Source organism: Athalia rosae, chromosome 7 (genome assembly GCF_917208135.1).
Source record: "Athalia rosae chromosome 7, iyAthRosa1.1, whole genome shotgun sequence".
Lineage (NCBI taxonomy): Eukaryota > Metazoa > Arthropoda > Insecta > Hymenoptera > Athaliidae > Athalia > Athalia rosae.
In genome coordinates, this window is record NC_064032.1 from 14,659,153 (window position 1) to 14,678,218 (window position 19,066).

The 19,066-nt window shown below is 37.4% G+C and overlaps 5 protein-coding genes across 5 annotated transcripts in view; 4 read left to right on the top strand and 1 right to left on the bottom strand.

The window, feature by feature from the left end:
- LOC105692774 (WASH complex subunit 5) lies at positions 1-5,094 on the top strand. Its single transcript, XM_012412213.3, has 17 exons — positions 1-312; positions 425-515; positions 589-780; positions 871-1,085; positions 1,160-1,526; positions 1,596-1,871; positions 1,957-2,182; positions 2,263-2,498; positions 2,562-2,813; positions 2,876-3,058; positions 3,133-3,252; positions 3,334-3,509; positions 3,596-3,858; positions 3,918-4,092; positions 4,172-4,395; positions 4,466-4,619; positions 4,749-5,094. The coding sequence occupies exons 1-17, from the start codon at positions 191-193 to the stop codon at positions 4,900-4,902; spliced, it is 3,426 nt and encodes a 1,141-aa protein (XP_012267636.2). The 5' UTR covers positions 1-190; the 3' UTR covers positions 4,903-5,094.
- Positions 1-19,066, top strand: part of LOC105689632 (obscurin) — a 187,147-nt gene that overhangs the window by 9,728 nt on the left and 158,353 nt on the right. The window lies entirely within an intron of this gene.
- Positions 5,095-8,335, top strand: LOC105692775. The gene is made up of 12 exons (XM_012412214.3): positions 5,095-5,365; positions 5,437-5,514; positions 5,596-5,690; positions 5,875-5,940; positions 6,027-6,167; positions 6,235-6,310; positions 6,402-6,589; positions 6,856-7,000; positions 7,103-7,318; positions 7,409-7,536; positions 7,629-7,764; positions 7,839-8,335. Exons 1-12 carry the CDS (start codon positions 5,096-5,098, stop codon positions 8,130-8,132), a joined length of 1,833 nt encoding a protein of 610 aa, XP_012267637.2. The 5' UTR covers position 5,095; the 3' UTR covers positions 8,133-8,335.
- LOC105689748 (gonadotropin-releasing hormone receptor) overlaps positions 8,128-19,066 on the bottom strand; it is a 23,863-nt gene continuing 12,924 nt past the window's right edge. Inside the window, exons 2-5 of the mRNA XM_012407009.3 lie at positions 11,735-11,918; positions 10,744-10,946; positions 9,533-9,657; positions 8,128-9,246 (exon numbers count right to left, since the gene is read on the bottom strand). Of these exons, the coding sequence (XP_012262432.2) occupies positions 8,931-9,246; positions 9,533-9,657; positions 10,744-10,946; positions 11,735-11,918 (828 nt within the window). The 3' untranslated portion in view covers positions 8,128-8,930. The remainder of the gene's footprint in view (positions 9,247-9,532; positions 9,658-10,743; positions 10,947-11,734; positions 11,919-19,066) is intronic.
- The window catches only part of LOC105689750, a 5,568-nt gene continuing 4,582 nt past the window's right edge, over positions 18,081-19,066 (top strand). Inside the window, exon 1 of the mRNA XM_048658585.1 lies at positions 18,081-18,845. Within this exon, the coding sequence (XP_048514542.1) occupies positions 18,693-18,845 (153 nt within the window). The 5' untranslated portion in view covers positions 18,081-18,692. The remainder of the gene's footprint in view (positions 18,846-19,066) is intronic.

A 19,066-nucleotide genomic window follows, 5' to 3' on the forward strand; every position in this document is an offset into this window, starting at 1 on the left:
ATTAAAATCTCTAGTTTGAAATTAGTTGGGGGATCTGAGATAGGGGTCGCAACTGCCAACTTCTGGCATAACCAAGTTTGACATTTCGTTTGACGTTTAATAGCAGACAGTAAACGCAGCAGACGAGCAGGCGTTTTGCAAAAGTTATTAACTTATTTGCGTTGCCTTTAGTGGCTGTACTATTATTGAAATGGCTGATTTCCTCACGTTAAATAATGGATGTGGTCAGAATATATTGCAAATTGTATCTCGTGGTAATGCAATCATTGCAGAATTAATGCGACTCAAAGATTACGTACCACCAATTTTCAGGTAATTATTCTTACATTCATATACTCAGCATAATTTTATCCCTATTCTGAAAACAGAATAAAGTAACAAAGCAGCGATGTAGCCAATACTAAAAGCGATTTCTTATCTGTAGGCAGACAGAGCAGCGTTATGGACAAATTATTCTAGATTTCTCTTATTTCAAAGCAGCCGATGCTTATGAGCATAAAATTGAAAATGATCCGGTGAGTCTTAAGATCAGTTATGTAAGTTCTTAGTTGTTTATAAGTGGAGCTTATGCTGTAAAATGTAATCTAGGTACTGCAAGAACTAGATGAAGAAATGCGAGACACATTCTCCGATATACTTACCAGATTTTACCTAGCTTTTGAAAGCATCCATAAGTATGTCACAGATTTAAATGCTTTCACTGAAGAACTAGAAGATGGAATTTATATACAGCAATCTATAGAGACAATAATGCTCAGTGGGGAAGGAAAGCAGCTGATGGTATTTATTCTGATTTTTCATTTGAATTTTATTCATCTGCAGTGTTCAATAACTGAAAAAATATTAGCTATGCTATAATAACTCCTACAGTGCGAGGCTGTTTATTTGTATGGAGTGATGCTACTCCTCATAGATCTGCACTTTGAAGGACCAGTTCGGGAGAGACTCCTTGTATCTTATTATAGATACAATGTCCAGCATTTATCCACCACTAGAGTAGACGATGTTTGCGTCCTACTTAGGTCCACAGGGTTTAGCAGTTCACCTTTTAAACGCCCTGCAAACTATCCTGAAGGATATTTCAAGTAAATGACCATAGCAGATCACTAGACTTGACTGTTTCAAAATAGCACTGATGTTTTGTCTTTTAATACTTCAGCCGCATTCCACTCAACACCCTTATGGTTGATCTTGTAATCAGTCGATTACGCGCAGATGAAATATACAATCAAAGTCTCGCTTTCCCTTACCCTGAACATCGGAGTGTGGCACTAGCTAATCAAGCTGCAATGCTTGTCGTAGCGTTAGCTTTTAGCCCGTCTACTCTTCACTCTCGATCTTCGATTATGAGAGAGATAGTGGATAGATTTTTCCCAGATAATTGGGTAATCAGTATATACATGGGGCTTGTACTGAATTTATGGGACTGGTGGGAACCGTATAAATCTGCTAAAAATGCCTTGAATAATACGTTTGAAGGAACTAACGTCAAGCTAACTGCTCAAAAGTATGGGCAAAAGTTGAAAGTAAGGATTTTTCATTCTTGTTGCAGTAAAAATTCAGAAATTGAAAGTACATCGATTTTAATCTTTCAGAAACAGATCGTTGACACTAAAGAGTTATTATTATCTAAAAGAATAGAAGAAAATGCGATTGGTAATACCGTAAAACTTGTTCGCGACTGTAACGTTACTCTCCACTGGATTCTTCTCCATACTTCAACATCCAGTATAATGGTTGAAGGAACTAAACGTTCGCGAAGTATTCGCCAACTCGTTATACAGGAGGCAAAATACGCTGCTATCGATTGCCTCTGGCTGCTTCTCAGCACCGCGCAATTAGAGCAAGACGTTAAACATATGTACAAGCAGGTGATAGCAATAAATTTATTCGCACTAAAAAATGTTTCGTCCCAAATTTCTGCTCCGTTATTATTATCTCTGTAAATACTCATAGCTTCTGACCGACAAAGAGTCCAAGTGGAAGAGGTATAAAGAAATATGCGTTGAACGAATCGCTGATTTAGCGGAAGTATTTAGCGGAAACAGGCCTTTAGATGGGGTTGAAAAGAACGAATGCTTGCAAGTCTGGTTCAAAGAGATCGGTAAACATGTAGATTCCTTACAACAAGATGATGGGAGAAAAGTCGTGCAACTTTTTCAGGCGTTAGAGGAGGTTCAAGGTGGGGCAAATCGTTAGAAAAATTTTGATCAAGAGCCGCGATTTTTTTGCTTGAAAAATAATTCGAAATTGCACTTACAGAATTCCATCAATTGGAACTAAATCTACACATATCTCAGTATCTCGCAGATACTCGCGAAATATTACAGAGTATGCTACGTACGAGTAGCATAACAGAGGACGTGATGATTGCATTGAATATCGTCACGGACTGCAGTTATGCCTGGAATATTATTGAATCTTTTATAACGATCATGCAAGACTGCATCAAGCAGGATCCTCCGATGGTCATAAAGTTGAAGCCACTTTTCTCGAAGGTATTAAGAATGGTACGAAACCATTTTGAACATCATATTCTTACGATTGTAACTCAATTCCAGATGGCATCGGCCTTAGAAACTCCATTACTTCGAATAAATCAAGCTCACAGTTCCGATTTATCCTCTGTATCTCAATACTATAGCAGAGAATTGGAAGGGTTTGCTAGGCGGGTGCTTCAAGTTATTCCCGAGACAGTATTTGGGCTACTTGCCCAAATAGTTTTCCTCGAGACAAATACCCTTAAAGAGATACCCTTGCGGTTGAGCAAGGATAAGCTCAGAGAATACGCACAACTTGACGACAGGTTGAAGGTATAAGAATTCACTAACACGAGTTCTCTGAGCTTTTGAAAATACTTGAAATTTTTTTTTAGGTCGCCAAGTTGACGTATACCGTTTCAGTTTTCACAGAAGGTGTGTTAGCTTTGAAAAGCGTTTCTCTTGGAATTTTAAGGGTCGATTCCCACCAGCTTCTCGAAGATGGTATAAGACAGGAACTCGTTGAAAAAGTAACTCTTGCGTTGCACAGTGGTCTAATATTTGACCCTAAAGCGAAGGTGAGTCGATTACGAAATGCCCGATTATCGCCGATTCTGAAAAACGATCTTTTCACATCTTGTTCTTCTAACAGACCGGTGAATTATTGAAAAAATTGGATAGTCTCGCGGTCGTCTTGGACGGATATCGGAGATCCTTCCAATACATTCAAGATTACATTAACATTAACAGTCTCAAGATATGGCAGGAAGAAGTGAGTCGATAAATAAAAATTTCCACTTAAACACGCGTACATGCGAATCGCCAGTGTTCAATACACGCATTACTTTTCTAGATTACTTTTATCATAAATGACGCTGTAGAACAAGAATGTAAAGGGTTAATCTGGGTACCTGGTCGAAGAAACTTGCAGAAAAATAAATTTAATAGCCAGCTGCCGTCCAGTGATTCCGGGTCAATAAATTTCATGGGTCGAATCGTCAGAGAATTGTTACGCGTTACTGACCCCAAGTACGTTGAATCTGTAACTCGAATAATATTCGAAAAAATTGCGCCGTTAAAAAAAAGTCACCATATCATCCGCATTTTTCTTTTAGGACCACCGTATACATCGAGCACGTAATCGCGTGGTACGATTTAAAAACTCAGACCGAAGTATTGAATCATAAAGTATTTTCGGCGATATTGAAAGCCATGGGAACGGCGGGTTTAACGGGACTGGATAAGCTTTTATCATTTTTGATACAGACCGAAATCGAGAAATTTATGAACTGGCTAGAAAAAAGATTCCAAGATAAAATTTGGACGGATGTATTCAACGAATTTAACTTAGTCACGGCAAACAGAGATTCATCGAAAGGTGAGAGGTCGCATTTTTCATCAAGACTTCGATTAACGAGCGTATTATTAATTTTCCAGCGAAGCAATATCTCAGCATTTCTTCGCGTTGCTCAAAGACTTGGCCGCCGATGGTCGATTGGGTTTTGAAAATAGGGCATTTGCAGATGTTGCGTAAAAAAATAACTTATGAATTAAATATCGCTTGCAAATTTAGTGCGAAACAAGTAGAGACTGCCCTGGATACGTTCAATAAGTATACGTTTTATTCAATTTGACGTATTTTTCCAATAATTCTGCTCACAATCAATCACCCGGCACATTTCTTATCGCAGGGCGGTTCTTTCGGAAATACGTAGAACGTATAATTCGAACGAGCAGCTGGATCCGACCCGAAAAGAATTATTGAGAAATTTAAGTACGAGATTGAACTGGGCGGGGCTGAACGATCCGTACGAAAAACGATACATTAATGCCGCCAATCTGAAGAATATCGATATCATTATATTTTTATTCACCATAGCGCAACTGCAAAAAATTTCCTATTCGAAAAAACTAGGCGAGTATATGGAACAAAAAATATTCACAAACTAGTTTCTCATTTTTATCAATCGACTAATTTTCAACAGCTGGTCTTCTCAGTAAAAAAATTCAAGATCCTGTCGACGCTGTTGTTCTCGTAATAGGTATTCAAACCATATTGAATCAATGTAATCCTGTAGCGCGGGATGATTTTATATCACATCTTTGCCGTTATATCATATCCTTGGATATCAGCGATGGGCAAGTACCAATTTAAAAAAATCTCATGTTCTTAACGAGCGGAGAGAATCCATGGAAAATATTTCACGTCGTCTATCAGGCCTGCTTATTATTTTCTGACAGATATTTCTCTAAATTCTTTTCCTACAGATCAAAAAACGCTCAAGTTTTAGAGGAGGAAGAAATCGCGGGCTTGTGCTTCCTGGAGGAATTTATTAAGTACTCGAAACTACCAAAATCAGCCATACTAGAGCACATTCCGGTTATTATCTTGGATCAATATCATACGAAAATTATGAAATGAATCACCGTAGTACACGTACAAAAAATGAAGAAGCGAATGGCGATCAATTTACACCGGTGATTGATTCTAATGTATTTAGCCGTTAAGAAATACTGCTAAGCTACGTGCTAATGCAATTAGCCAGAGTATAAAAGCTCCGAGTTTTCGTAGCGCTGCTTTGACGCAGTAAAATATATAAAATTTTGCAACAATCATGGCGAGGGGTGTAGTTTTTCTCGTTTGTATTCCTACCTCTAATCACGAGCATGAATTAATTTTCGGCGTGCAATCTCCAAACCGTGGAAAATCGGCGGCAATTCATCGACCCAAACATCAGACGTGCAACAGCGTATCGCATCAAAAACTTGATCTGGATTTACGTCCTAAAAAAAGTGCAAGGGATCCCTTGGGGATCGATAAATCAAGGGTCGATGGGATTAACGACGCGGATAGGATATCGCCAGATTTTGTCTCAATGGAGACGGTAATACTTCAATATTAAATTCGATAATTGTCGAATAAATAACAATTTCAATCAACCGGATGCGTTCTCAGGTATTGGACGAACTATTGAAACGGCTGAAGGTCGAGCATGTCGTTTGGTGCAAGGACAAAGCGAACTTGTATTACGAGGTAGACAATTTCCGACTTATCAAATCGAGCAGAAATAATACCGATATTTTCTATGCGTAATATATTTTTATCGTCTCACAGGTCATTTTTCCCATTCCCTCCGGTGATCCTTGTGAAAATTGTCTGCACTCGTTGACCGAGCTCGGAATTGGTGTAAAAATGAATTCTATCGTTAGGTAAATGATCCCCATAGTTATTATTCCGACTCAATTGCAAGGGGGGGGATAGTCTTGAAATTGTTTATCGGAAGTGGCAGTATGAGAATTTCGTGAGAAGCTATGACTTTTTAACGAATTCGATTGAATATTCAAGAGGGTAAAGTGGCTCGACATTTTCCACCCTGAAAAATTTTTCTTACAGTGTCATTCCGACCCAGTGCACTTATAACGGTATGGGAAATATACTGACCACAAAAGAAGCTACCAAGCAAGTAGATTTTCAATTTTTGACGTTATACGTGAAGCGAAATAGTCGGATTTTTTGATAATTAAAAGCGAAATTAAATGTTTTAGAAAATATTTCGACGATAAAAATGCTTGGGAAGCATTCGTAGACTCGATTCGTTCCAAACTAACTGTACAACAAGTTGTTGACGGGGTCCAAAGTGGCGGAGACCTGACGTTCGATTATATCCTTCTCGTATTGACTGCTGAGTATGTAAAATAAAAACTCTCCAGCCGTTTCTAGAATAAATGAAATAAAAAAATTTCGATTTCGCAGCTGCCTGGCCGGTCTTGGACTGGTTGAAAACAGCGCGACTAATGTTGTCGCGGCAATGTTGGTGTCACCGCTAATGGTCTGTAATTTTAGACGAGTATATAAATTACCCTAATTGAATTGCTGAAAATCGAGGTATTTACAATACCATTTGACCCTTTTTCCTACAGGGTCCGGTAATGTCCTTGACGTTCGGGACAATAATAGCCGACAGAAATCTGCAGAGTATCGGTTTTAAGAGCTTACTTCTCGGAATATTCATGTCTATTGCATATGGATTCGTATTCGGTCTTCTATTAGGAACAACCGAAATGCCCTGGGGCTACGGGGATTGGCCAACGGACGAAATGAAGAGCAGGTGAATTACACACACGCATACGCACATACGTATATCTTATAATTATTCAGCCTGGTACGAGTTTCGCTCCTGCCAAAACTCCGTGACCTTTACCTTTTCCGATAAACATTTTTAACAGGGATCATACATGACATACTCCGCGAAACTTGCTCAAACATTTCCTACGCTTTTTACTCGAAATAATAAATAGCGATCGTAAAATGAATACACGATGCCAACGATGTCGTATTTGCTTACAAAAACAAGAATTCTTTTCATTCGCCCAGAGGTAACTACAGATCCTTATGGATGGGAGTCCTATGGGCGTTACCTTCTGGTACAGGAGTCGCTGTAGCTCTTTTACAGGGTAGTAATGGCCCTTTGATCGGTGTTGCGATTTCGGCGTCATTATTACCACCGGTCGTGAATTGCGTGAGTTTATTTTATTAATTTTGGCTTTTTCTTTCAACGATCATTGTTTCTTCGACGATGTTATCAAAAACTAAAAACATAACTGAGCGCATATTATTTCAGGGACTTTTTTGGGCCTTGGGTTGCATATGGCTGATATACAAGCCGGTAAAAATTCCTCACATAAAGGGCGAGTCTTACACAGATTTGAATTCGTCGTATTCGTACGTTTACACGGAATATCTACCCCTAGAATTTTTTTGCAACGGTATAATAAGCGCCTGTTTAACTTTCGTCAATGTAATATGCATCTTCATCACCGCAATAATAGTATTGAAGGTGAATTTAATTATGTCAACGACGATAATTGTATGCTCGTCGAATCGAATCAATGCTAATAGGTACTTCTGTTATCCGCAAATACTCTAGATAAAGGAAGTCGCTGCTCCGTATACTTCGACACCGGAATTACGACGCTTTTGGGAACACGATATCCGTCGCGTTAGGGGCGAAAATAATTCTCGTGATACGAATAATTATTCTTCTCTAAACTCAAGGTGATTTATGAGGAACAATTTGTCGTAACGTGCTCATCAAGCAATTATTCTCTTCTCCTGTCCGTGCTAAATTGTAGGTTACTACTTTCCAGTTACTACGATGGTTACAGTCCCAGTAAACAACGATCCTTAGAACACGCTCTTAACGAGGCAGTTCAAGAGGCGATGGATGATAAAACATTTCGAAAAGTCCAGCGTATCAGTTACGGTCAATTTGCACCGGAAGAAGTGAGTTTAAATTAGGGACGTTATCAACGATGAACGTAATGAGATTCGTCATTCTACACTTTTCCTTTTCAAAGGTATCTCAAAGACTCGGAGGATACAACGGAGCCGGAGTTTCCGGTGTTCCTCAAAGTTCTGGATCAGGTCTTCCGAATAACAGTGGTAGTATGACAGAGGATTTAGCCGCGTTAGATAAATTGATAACCCTTTTACTCGGTCAGTCGAATACAGTTGGGAATAAACGAGGCTCGAGATCAGATTCATGGAGGAATTCACAAAGTTCGAATCGCGTTAGAATGAGCCTCCGTGGTTATCACCCCCTGCAGACACCGGGCAATATAAATCCTCCCATAAACACCACTCGGATGTAATTATTTCTCTTTTCTTCTTTATTTTTATCAGGTAAGAAAGGAACGGGGTGAAATTTACATCAATTGCCTTTGTATATCCATGGGGTTCTTCTGTGTTTTTTTTTTTTTTTTTCACTCCAATTTTTTTCCATTCTCATTCGTGTTCGTGGTTCCATTTACACAAATATTTTTTTATTGTTATCTATACATACTTCAAAAATAGACACACACATATCAGAATTATTGATATTAATATCACTATCGTTATTAATATTATTATTACGTGATATAGGCTGACAGATGAGGTAGTTATATCGAAAACAACGTATATGCTACACGTATATAAGCGTATATAGATAATTACGCTACACAGCATGCATTATTATTTACAACGTATATAGTTGATTATTATTATACATTGATAAATTTTTTTTCGGTGCGTATGGAATATCATATAGCAGATAATATAAATAACGATAAGGCAAATATGATGGGTTGCTGAAAAAAAAATTAATATCTTCCTAATTTAATCGGTATATTTATGCATAGTTTTTTATTTATTTATTTTTTTTTTTTTTTTATTCAGGCAGTATTAATCAACGGAGCAATAATTATTAAATATTTTACTTATATGCGTAAATATGTACGTATAGGATTATTTATGGAGAAATATCTGTGTTCTTCGTACATTCAATATCGAACCTCCGTATCGGTGGAATTATTCTAAAAACCGCAATCTCCATAGCGAAGTTACGAATAGAATTTTTCTTTAATTTTGTTTATTCATTAATTTTTTACCGTTGAGACTAGTCAGTGATTTCAGACGTTATTGTTACCGAGCTTTCCTTCGTTTAATATATTTCCATTTCCGGTACCGTTGCCGTGTCCGTTGTAACGGAGAATAACTCGAGCCGATTGTCGATCATTGTTTGATTTTTCATTATTGTTCTTCGATTCGTCTTGGATGAGGTGAACCAGTAGGGTATCCTCTTGGGGTTGGGAGGCCCGGTTAAGATTTAATGCTAAATTTGAAGTTCTGGTTGGCTGCCGTACCAGACGTGCGCTACCCCCCCTTGGGACGAGCATAAAGCTCGCATTCGTGGTCGTACTTCGATGCTGCATCGTTGAACCATCCCTAAAATTTGGAAAAACAGAACCAAAGAAAAAATAATAGTAATAACGAAGAAAAATAAAGTATTTCAAATGGCAGAAAACCAACGAAATCTGAATCTAGATTTCGAAAATCACCGAAATCACCGAAAATCCAAATTATAGAAAAAAATCGAGCGCGATTTTATCGCAGGAAAATCGATGGATTATTCGCATAACTTTGTTTTAAATTCAGACGGGTGTGATAAAAAAGAAAGAACAGTAATTGTCAGGTATAGCGTTTATTAGCAGTCATGCTAATTATCTCTGACCTGCAATGGCTTCCCTGCCTCCGTCTTCTCTGGGGCCAAAGGTGGAACGCACCGTAAATCAGTGGATTGACCAGACTGTTGCTCATTCCGAAGAAGAATATCCCGCTTTGAAGGTCCGCGCTCATCTGCATTGAGAAAAACAAAAAAAAAAATGAGGAAAAACGTAAAAGGAAATGTATAGCGGAATGAAAACTAGAAAATTGAACTGAAAAGCTAGCAATTCCTTGCACCTGGTAATCCATCTGCTGGGACGGTTAGAAGCACAGTGGCCCATAAAACCAGTTGCAGGGAAAAGCCCCATCAATATCCATTCATTCTTTAAGCATACATCGGGTGTCGAGCAATCGCGGAAAATAGTAGAAAAAAAGTAGAAAACGTTCTCATACTAAAACTAGCTAACTTCCTCAAGGTAAAAGCTCGCCCGTTTACGACCCATCGATTTAACGTAAAATAGCACGTCGCTAATAATGGCAAAAAATATTCGCAAAGGTTGAAGTCTGTTTTACGAAGTTAAAACTAGGGGGATGTATTCCGATACACCGGTGAGATATTAGGTAAATTTCGCTGTTTCTGATGTCACTGTTTCGAGTTTATTCAAAAAGTTTCGTCAGTCATTTCCTGTCTCATTAACGGTCCATGGTGTCTTTAAGTCGAGAATTGGAGCTGGATTAATTACGAAGTAGGGTGCGGCGAATTCACTTCGTGCGGGTAAAGCGCGCGCGGATGGGGTTAAAGTTTTTAGAGAAATAGGAAAATAGCGAGTCGCTTATACCGCGCGTATAGGAAAACCAAATTGGTACAGAGAGCGACGGGGCGTGAATAGTCGACTTGTATTAACTTTTCTGAGTTATGACTTCGTTAAGTTTCTTTTACATCAGGGTGCGGTGGTGGTTACGGTTTCGTTTACTCTCCTAGACGACGTATAGTCGCAGAATCCACACCGTGAGCTATTCAAAAAAAGGGTTACGCGTTACATGAGTGATTCAGTCGCGGTATATTGTTCTGTAAACTCATGCGTTCGAACAATCAACTCTCCCCCAGATTCCAGGCTTTCATTTTGTAAGTGCATGAAGAGAAATAGGGAGAGAGAGAGAGAGAAATAGAGACAAATAGGGGGAAACGTTCATCAGGCAAAGTCAATAACACGGTACGTTAAATTCTCGTTCGTCTCGCGTGTTTTTTACGAATAATGAAAAAATATTTTCGCTCACGTGTTTGTCGGGATTTAGGAACATGAAAATTATCATCATGGTGTAGTAGGGTGTCCACCATATCACGAAAGCCGCTACGATGACAACGCTGATGCGTAGAGATTTTGTTTTTGCACGATGCATCAAACGACGTCGATTTACGTCCCCGGAAATGTGGTTTGTGTTACTGTTGGCAAGTTCAGTTTTGAATACCCGCTCACTTCCTGTAAATAATAATCATTAACAGAGCAAAGAACGGCGCTTGAAATTTTTTTACTTTGCGGTACATTAAAAGTAAAAAATGTGCATAAATTTAGCGCTTCAATATTATTTATGATCTGGTATTTTTTTTCTTTTCCATACACCATCTCAGTGAACGTTCACAGGCGCCTTATGATCATATTTTATTTATCCTCACGTGACGGCGAAGAGATAAAAATTTCTGTATATTAACGGAATTCCGCTAAACTCCCAATTAAGCTGGCCAGTATCGCGTCTGTCCTCGTAGAATCGTTTCATAAAAAATTGCGAAGAAATTGAAAGTTAATATAACTTTTGAAGAAACATGATATGATGTGAAATGACGACCGACTATTTTGAAAGATTTTTTAATATTACAAGAGAGAAATGAACCGCAACTACGGTCGACGAAATAGTTTTGAAAACTTTTCAGTGTCAATTGAATCACCGCAGGTGGCGCGTTGCTCTTTGCCACGATTTTCCATCCACTCTAAAAACTTCTATTTTAAATTATTTTCAAGGAAATTTGCCGAACAATGTTACGGTAGAAGCACGGAACTTCGTACAATATATTACTCCCGATGAATCTAAACTCCAACAATAGGGAAGGGTTGCTGTATGCGTATAGCCGTGAGGATAAATAGGGTATCTTCTTATTGTTGGTGGAAAATCAACCCTCGGTACGCGCGGGGGTATGAATTAACTGTATAAGAGCCGCGGAGATAACTGGAGGGCTTTTACGCGAAATGAGACGAAAATCTCGTGTACTTACGAGCAATAGTCACGACGGTCGATACGTATGTTGCAATCAATATCAGAAGCGGAAGTAAAAACATGAATATCAGACTGAGGGTAGTGTAAAGTTGTTCCTGCCACGGTTCCGTATAAAATCCATGAGTAACGCATTGCCAAAATTCTTCAACGAAGGGTCCACTGGCAACGTGGAATATCACCACCTGAAACATATTTCAAAAGCTTGATTAAATCTCCGGTGTTCCGGTTAACGAAATTTTCTTTCAATCTGATTATCTCCCGGCAGCTGCTGATACTTATGGTATTCGGTTTGATAATCAGAGAGTCATTCTCAATCCTGATTCATTCGTGCATCTCGCTAATTAACTGGGAACGGATTTCCTCGAGGGCTGAGTAAATCCTTAAAATCTTATCGAACCTGAGGAGGGGCTTATATGCGATGCTTGACAAGCGGTGTACGAATCTCTTTGCCTTTGTCAGTCTACCCTATATCGCCAAGATTTAACAAGCGTTCGCTCCATTATGCGAGGATAATATCGGATGAGAAATGTTACGCCGTGGCGCGTTGGCGTAAAATGAAATAACTTTTTTTTTGCCACAAATATTCGATAAGTTCCGGTGTGAAAATCACTTGGAAAAAATCCGAATTTGTCTAAGAAAAAAAAAATAAAAAATTGATCGTAAAAATTTCAACGTAACGATTTAATTATAGAGCGTCACATATTCTGTCCGTTGATATTCCCTCGATACAATATCCTCAATGTTATGTTTCAGTTAAAAACGAGCAATTAGTTGCTTGTTATTAATGAAAGCCTATACGCACATAATAATACATAACTTGGAATCTTGTATTACGTATAGATAATCGTGAGGCATCGTTATACCGAGCTTAATTATTACCCGTTAAGAAGTTTGCTTTTTCTTATTTGGTGTTATTCCAAAAGTTATCTAGCCGATCGAGCCGCGTGGCTAATGGTCGACTTGGAAGTCGTGATAAAGCTGTAAAAATAACGAACGATATGCACTAACGGGGGAAAATTCTTCGTTCACAATATATTACACGGTAGTATAATAACGCTGCGATCCTAAACCCCGCAGCTGGAGAAGAAAACCATCGCATCACAGGTATACGATATTATTATATCCGCGCACCCTGTGCCCGCAGCTAGGTTTAAGAAGAGTTTTTCGGTTGGATAGCCAGACGCCTCGATATTTTTTGGGAAATGGTTTTTTTTTTTTCTCTATTTTTTTATACAGAAATCGGACTGCGCGGAAAAATAATAGAAGGATTTAGAAGAGTGGCGAAATCATTTTCCGTTGGCGATAGTTCGTAGATTTTTCAAAATCTTACCTATAGATCCACGACAACTTTTCAACGTTTTCGTCTTACGCGTATCCGATATGATTCATTTCTCATTTAGTGTACCAGGTGAACGAACATAATAGCGCAACCACGACAATACAAAGCATGACGAATTGCTATATTTGAATAATGAATTTAATAAATTTTTTTTGTTCATTCCTCTTTCTATATCCTTGTGGTTGGACTTAAAAAAATGTCTGCACGGATACAGAATATTACGGTACAACATAAATCTTTTTCTTAAACCCGCTCGTGTTGAAATTCTTGACTAAAAAACAAGCTAGAGGTATGTACGTTGTAATTCTATACTGATAATAATAACAATAAAACGTATCCAGCCAAAAAATGTGCGATATTTGAGTCGAAATTTTTTTCATTAAAAAATAAAAACGAACTTATAAAATTTCTCATCCCAATCGTACGTAACTAATTTTTTTAATCCAATTTACATATAATTGCAGCATATTATCTATCGTAAGGCGAACTATTATAGTAAATGTACCAATTTATAATATCAGAATAAAATTTTAGATCGATATGCTCGAAGAAATTATAATAACAATTACTTCTAGTTTTGATCCTACATACCTATCAATTTTTCAGAGCCGGTCATACCCGTTCTCTGCTCAATCAATAAAGTTGAAAAAAAACGCACATATTTCTACTTAATACTTATATAACCATTCGAGTATTTTAACACTTCATTACTCACCGAATTATAAGATATTTAATTTTCATTCCTTATTCGATGACCTCTAATACCCAATCATCAACGGCGGTTTATAAGATTCGGTACTTATACTATTTAATACTAACAAACCTATGACCTATCCTTTCATCAATGTCCTCATTATTATTATTATTATTATTATTATTATGGTCATCATCATCATCATTATTACGATTATCGTTATTCGGGCGCAAAAACTTAGATAAATATATTGTAATATATTCCGTTAGCTTCAGTTCACATTCTCGGCTTTTTACTTTAATTTTTTTTGATACACTAATTTACGACGGGTTATAATTATATAGTATCACCGTTCGGTGTGATAGATTTAGAATTTGAGGAATACTTTTATTAATCCGCGAAGCATGAAAAAAAGGAGAAAAAAAGTAACGAAAAAAAATTATGGGTGGTTTCAATATCGCCTGCTTTCATATCTGTTAGATGATTTGCGAACTGTAAAATATGTCCATGATATATTCGTGTTGCTTTTAATTAATGGGGTACTCCTAGGTGAATATTTCCAGAGCTAGAATTTTTATTTTTCAAATTCAGCAGCTGTACAGTGCATCTTGAAATTTTTTTGAACAAAAAAAAAAAAACAAAGTCTAACTATCTATCATGAATGATTTTGGTCGAGATACATTTTTCGATTCAGTTACCACTTTGTGCATTGATTTATTCTTCTTTATAATATTGTAATGTATTAAAATATGCGTGATTATATGGGTAATATATTACATATGCTTGACCAATTTTCAATGAATTTTTATCGTTTTGTATAACCGACTTGATTTTGTAAAGATTATTTATATATAGCAATGTGCAGAAAGATATTTCACTGTATTTCTGACTTGATAAAATATCAAGCATATACCCCACTGCTCCTTTCACAATACCTTTTCTTGGGGGATGTGGAGAGGAAAAAAGAAATAGAGAAAAGATGGAATTATACTTTCAGCAGCAGGCTGCAGCCCTTCTCTCAAAGCTTTTTTCCCCCTTCTTTTTCAAGGATGCACAGACGAGTCGTGAAAGAAGACTCGATTTTTTTTTTTTTCCCTTTATCATAATTGAGATAATGAATGGAGACCTCTCGTGCAAAAAAAATTTATGCAACCAAGAAAGGACATCTTATACATCCCTCATTCTTCATCCTTGCTCCAAGGATGCAAACTAACGTCATCGTGACATTTATACCGAAATTATTTGCATTTTATACTTTTTCCTATTTTATTTATTTATTTCTCATACGAGAACTCTAGTCAAATTTTTCCGTTCTCGGCTGTCCCTAAACTGTAACATGACACATGAGAATCAAACGTTAGCGAATATTATACGGAGAACCTGATTATATTATACCGGGTCTAATTAGAATTCGCGATGCGGTAAATATGTATATACATATGTTACGTACGGATTCACAATCGTTTAATTTATTCAACGGCTTAAATAATTTTGGCCCGCGAATATTATCGCCCCGCGAATGTCCGGCTGCCTGCCTGTCTGACCTTTCGTGGTTTTAAGTATAGATACACGTGTGTAATAATATAAAATGATATACGCCGCGGTAAGCATCGCAGGTGTCTGCAGTCCGGTCGACCGTGATACCGATCGCTGACTTTACGCGTACGTATGATATACGGCAGGGTGGCGGACGTTTATTTTCTAAGGTCAACCGGAAGATCTAGAAAAATTTTTACGACATAAGTTGGCAAACGTAGATGCAGCGCCTTGAAAATCAAAGTTTATCGTCCTCGGGCAAATGCAGCGATACAGCCCTAATTCTCTACCCGTAAAATCCGAAAGATACTACGAGATTCCGCTAAATTTAGGGCAACATCCTCCCTCCCTTAGCTGTCGCATGAATTCTAATTATCACCGGCGGACGGTGAGTAAAATATATCGCCTATATTCGTATTTCTCTCGTGTCGCTGAGGAGCGCGCAAATGAATTTTGGCCCTACACGTTTGATTTTCATTGAAAATAATACCGCGCTTGAATCGCTCTGTTTTATTCATTCGGGTGTACAATTACGCTAGACCATGTATAGGTATAGTTGCGATTCATTTCATTTCATTTCATTTGCTTATTTTTCATAGGTTTTTTATTCCACTTGCTACGCAACCGTGAACTTTGGTGATCTGCATAATGAATTTATTAGTTTCATATAGTTTTTAGAGTTTGAAGAGTCGTTAAACCGTTCGCCGTTCGTTATTTGCGAATAAAAAATACGACTTGCACAGCGAGAGATAATTCTTAATTTTTTTCTTCGAATAGATAAAAAGTTCAAGAACTCTATATCGACACTCGAATTTGTCGCTACCCTTGACACACCGAAGCCTAACAGGATGGGTATTGAGAGTGGAAAAGAATTGATCTGTTTTAATTAGCCTAATAATTATTGTAATTAATTATTATTAATAATAATAGCCCGTGTTACGATACTGGAAATCATTTATCAACACGAGATGATTTTGGCTTTCAGATTTGGATTCCTGAGCTGATTATATGTGATATTACTCTTGAAGAACCAAAAAAAAAATCGATTTTTGAGCGAAAAATAAATCAATGTTTAAATTGGGTTCAATATGCTTTTCTTACGTATTTTAACCTCAGGAATCCGAATCTGGATGAAAAATTAATCTATCTCTAAAATTGACCGTGTTATCGCTAATTTTCAGCTTTTTGGGGTGAAAAAAAAAAAATTTATTACTTAGTCTATCTTGATGTAATTTGAGCTCAGGAATTTGAATCTGGAAGAAAAATTGATCTATCTTGAAAAATGACCGAGTTATCCCCATTTTTTCGCATTTTTTGGCATAAATTTGAGGATATCTCAAAGGGAAAAAATCGTAGCTCAATTTGGACAACGGATTCGTGTTCCTGAGGTCAAAATACGTAAGAAAAGTGTCATACGATCAATTTTAAAAAATAAAAATTTTTGGTCAAAATTTGAGATTTTTCCAAGGGGTACCCCTTACGATTTTTTCAAATTTTGACCAAAAATTTTTATTTTTTAAAATTGATCGTATGGCACTTTTCTTATGTATTTTGACCTCAGGAACACGAATCCGTTGTCCAAATTGAGCTACGATTTTTTCCCTTCGAGATATCCTCAAATTTATGCCAAAAAATGCGAAAAAATGGGGATTACTCGGTCATTTTTACAGATAGATCAATTTTTCTTTCAGATTCAGATTCCTGAGCTCAAATTACATTAAGATAGACTAAAATATCAATTTTTTATTTTTGACCCCAAAAAGCTGAAAATTAGCGATAACTCGGTCAATTTTAGAGATAGATTAATTTTTCTTTCAGATTCGGATTCCTGAGGTCAAAATACGTCAGAAAAGTGTAATACAATCAATTTTCAAACTACTTTACTTTTGGCCCAAAAATCGATTTTTTTTTTTGGCTTTTCAAGGGTAATCTCACGTATAATCAGCCCAGAAATCCAAATCTGAAAGCCAAAATCATCTACTTATGCAATCGATCGAGTAATCATCAATTATTCGCTGTTGGGAGCAGAAAAATTAAGACATGATGGGTCGAAATATTCGCATTTCTCAATTTACCAGCAAACCCGAGCTTTGCTGGAGTCAGGTAGCCAGCAGCGTAGCGGTTTGTTGTGAGACGTCACCTTGGGGGCTGAGCAGAGGTGACGCCCCACAACAAACCGCGCGCCCGTGGCTACCTGATGCCAGCAAAGTTCGGGCTCACTCACAGACCGAGAAATTCGAATATTTTGACCCATCATGTCTTAATTTTTCTGCTCCCAACAGCGAAAATTTTTTCGCTGGAAGTACCCCGCTTGATTAAGTACCCCACTTGATTAAATATTCATTCAAAAAACGAGTAGGCTACCTCAAAATATCAAGTCAAAAATTTTTTCCACACTTAGAAAATTTTTTTTTTCCATTAGGTACAAATTCTGCCCCTATGCTAAGAGAATAAAAAAAAAAAAATTTTCTTACCCACCCTAATGTACAGTACCTATATGATCGCGTGGGACGTCGACGGCGAGGCATTTAATAATTAGGGATCTAATAATTGCGTGTTCTCTGCGACGATATAAAAATAATTAAAAGGAACTCGCGATGGAAAATTCTCCTGCACGATGTGATCTATCGTTAGATCAAAGAATTGAGTTTGCCTATGAGCGAAAAATTCACAGCAAAGATATTGAAAATGTATTCTATTCATCGCCACCGAGTCTGTCGTACTAATATTATCTGAAGTTGTCATGAGTTTACCGCATGAATAATATGTGATCGCGTTTTTCAATTTTTCGTGTCGGTATATTGTAACGTTGATATCATTTTTAATTTCGTTTTACGCACCATCTAGAAACGATAAATTTGTCAGAGTTCAAATGAAGTTCAGGAAAAAAAATTCCTTCTTCGTTCGTTCGGTCTCTTCTCTCTCAATTTTATTTGGTCATTCAAAAATTTGATGGGAAAATTAATTCATCCTGCGAATGTACGTATATTCATCACAACGATAATTATATTTTCTTACAGACTGTTTTATGTACGACCTGTCGAAAACGTCGATTGATTGATAGAATTCCAGTAAAGTCTAATCGATTACAAGTTATAAAATGTCTCATTTGATTCAGGTGTATTTCAATCGACACTCGCTTACATACTCCGTTAGTTGAATTCTATTTAAGTTTTTTTTTTTTTTTTCACTTTATTAATTCTTTCTCCTAAATTCATTCTCTCCAATTTTATTCCACGTATCTCCGTCAGCGTGGGTGTACAGATCGTCTGAAGGGGCGGGCGAATATAATAGCACTGGCAGGGCCAGAAATCCATCGAGTATCTGTCAGTTGTGTCGAATTCACTCGGTGCAAAGAATCGGGTCTGAGTCAATTTTACAACGACGATGGGAAAGGTAACGCCAAAGATTCTGGCTTTGGCTGTGTCAGCTATTCGCAGGTTGAACGAAGTACGGGGTTCAAAATCCAAGGATATCTTGCGCTACGTAAAAGATGAAACTTTTACAAGATCCGTTGACGAGGATAAGATCAAAAAGCAGGTGAGGACAGTGAGAAGATACCGCGGAAGGAACTGCAGATTCGTACATGTTATCCCCGCTTCCGAAGGGGATGATATCTTCTTCTTCTTTTTTTATTTCTTTTTTTTTGGGGGGATCTCCTTTTTCCCCCATACATCTTCTTGGGGATGAAATAAATCGTATATGGTTCCGTTCAACCGTGAACGAGTAGTTCCTATTACGAATGTCAACCGCTGTAACGG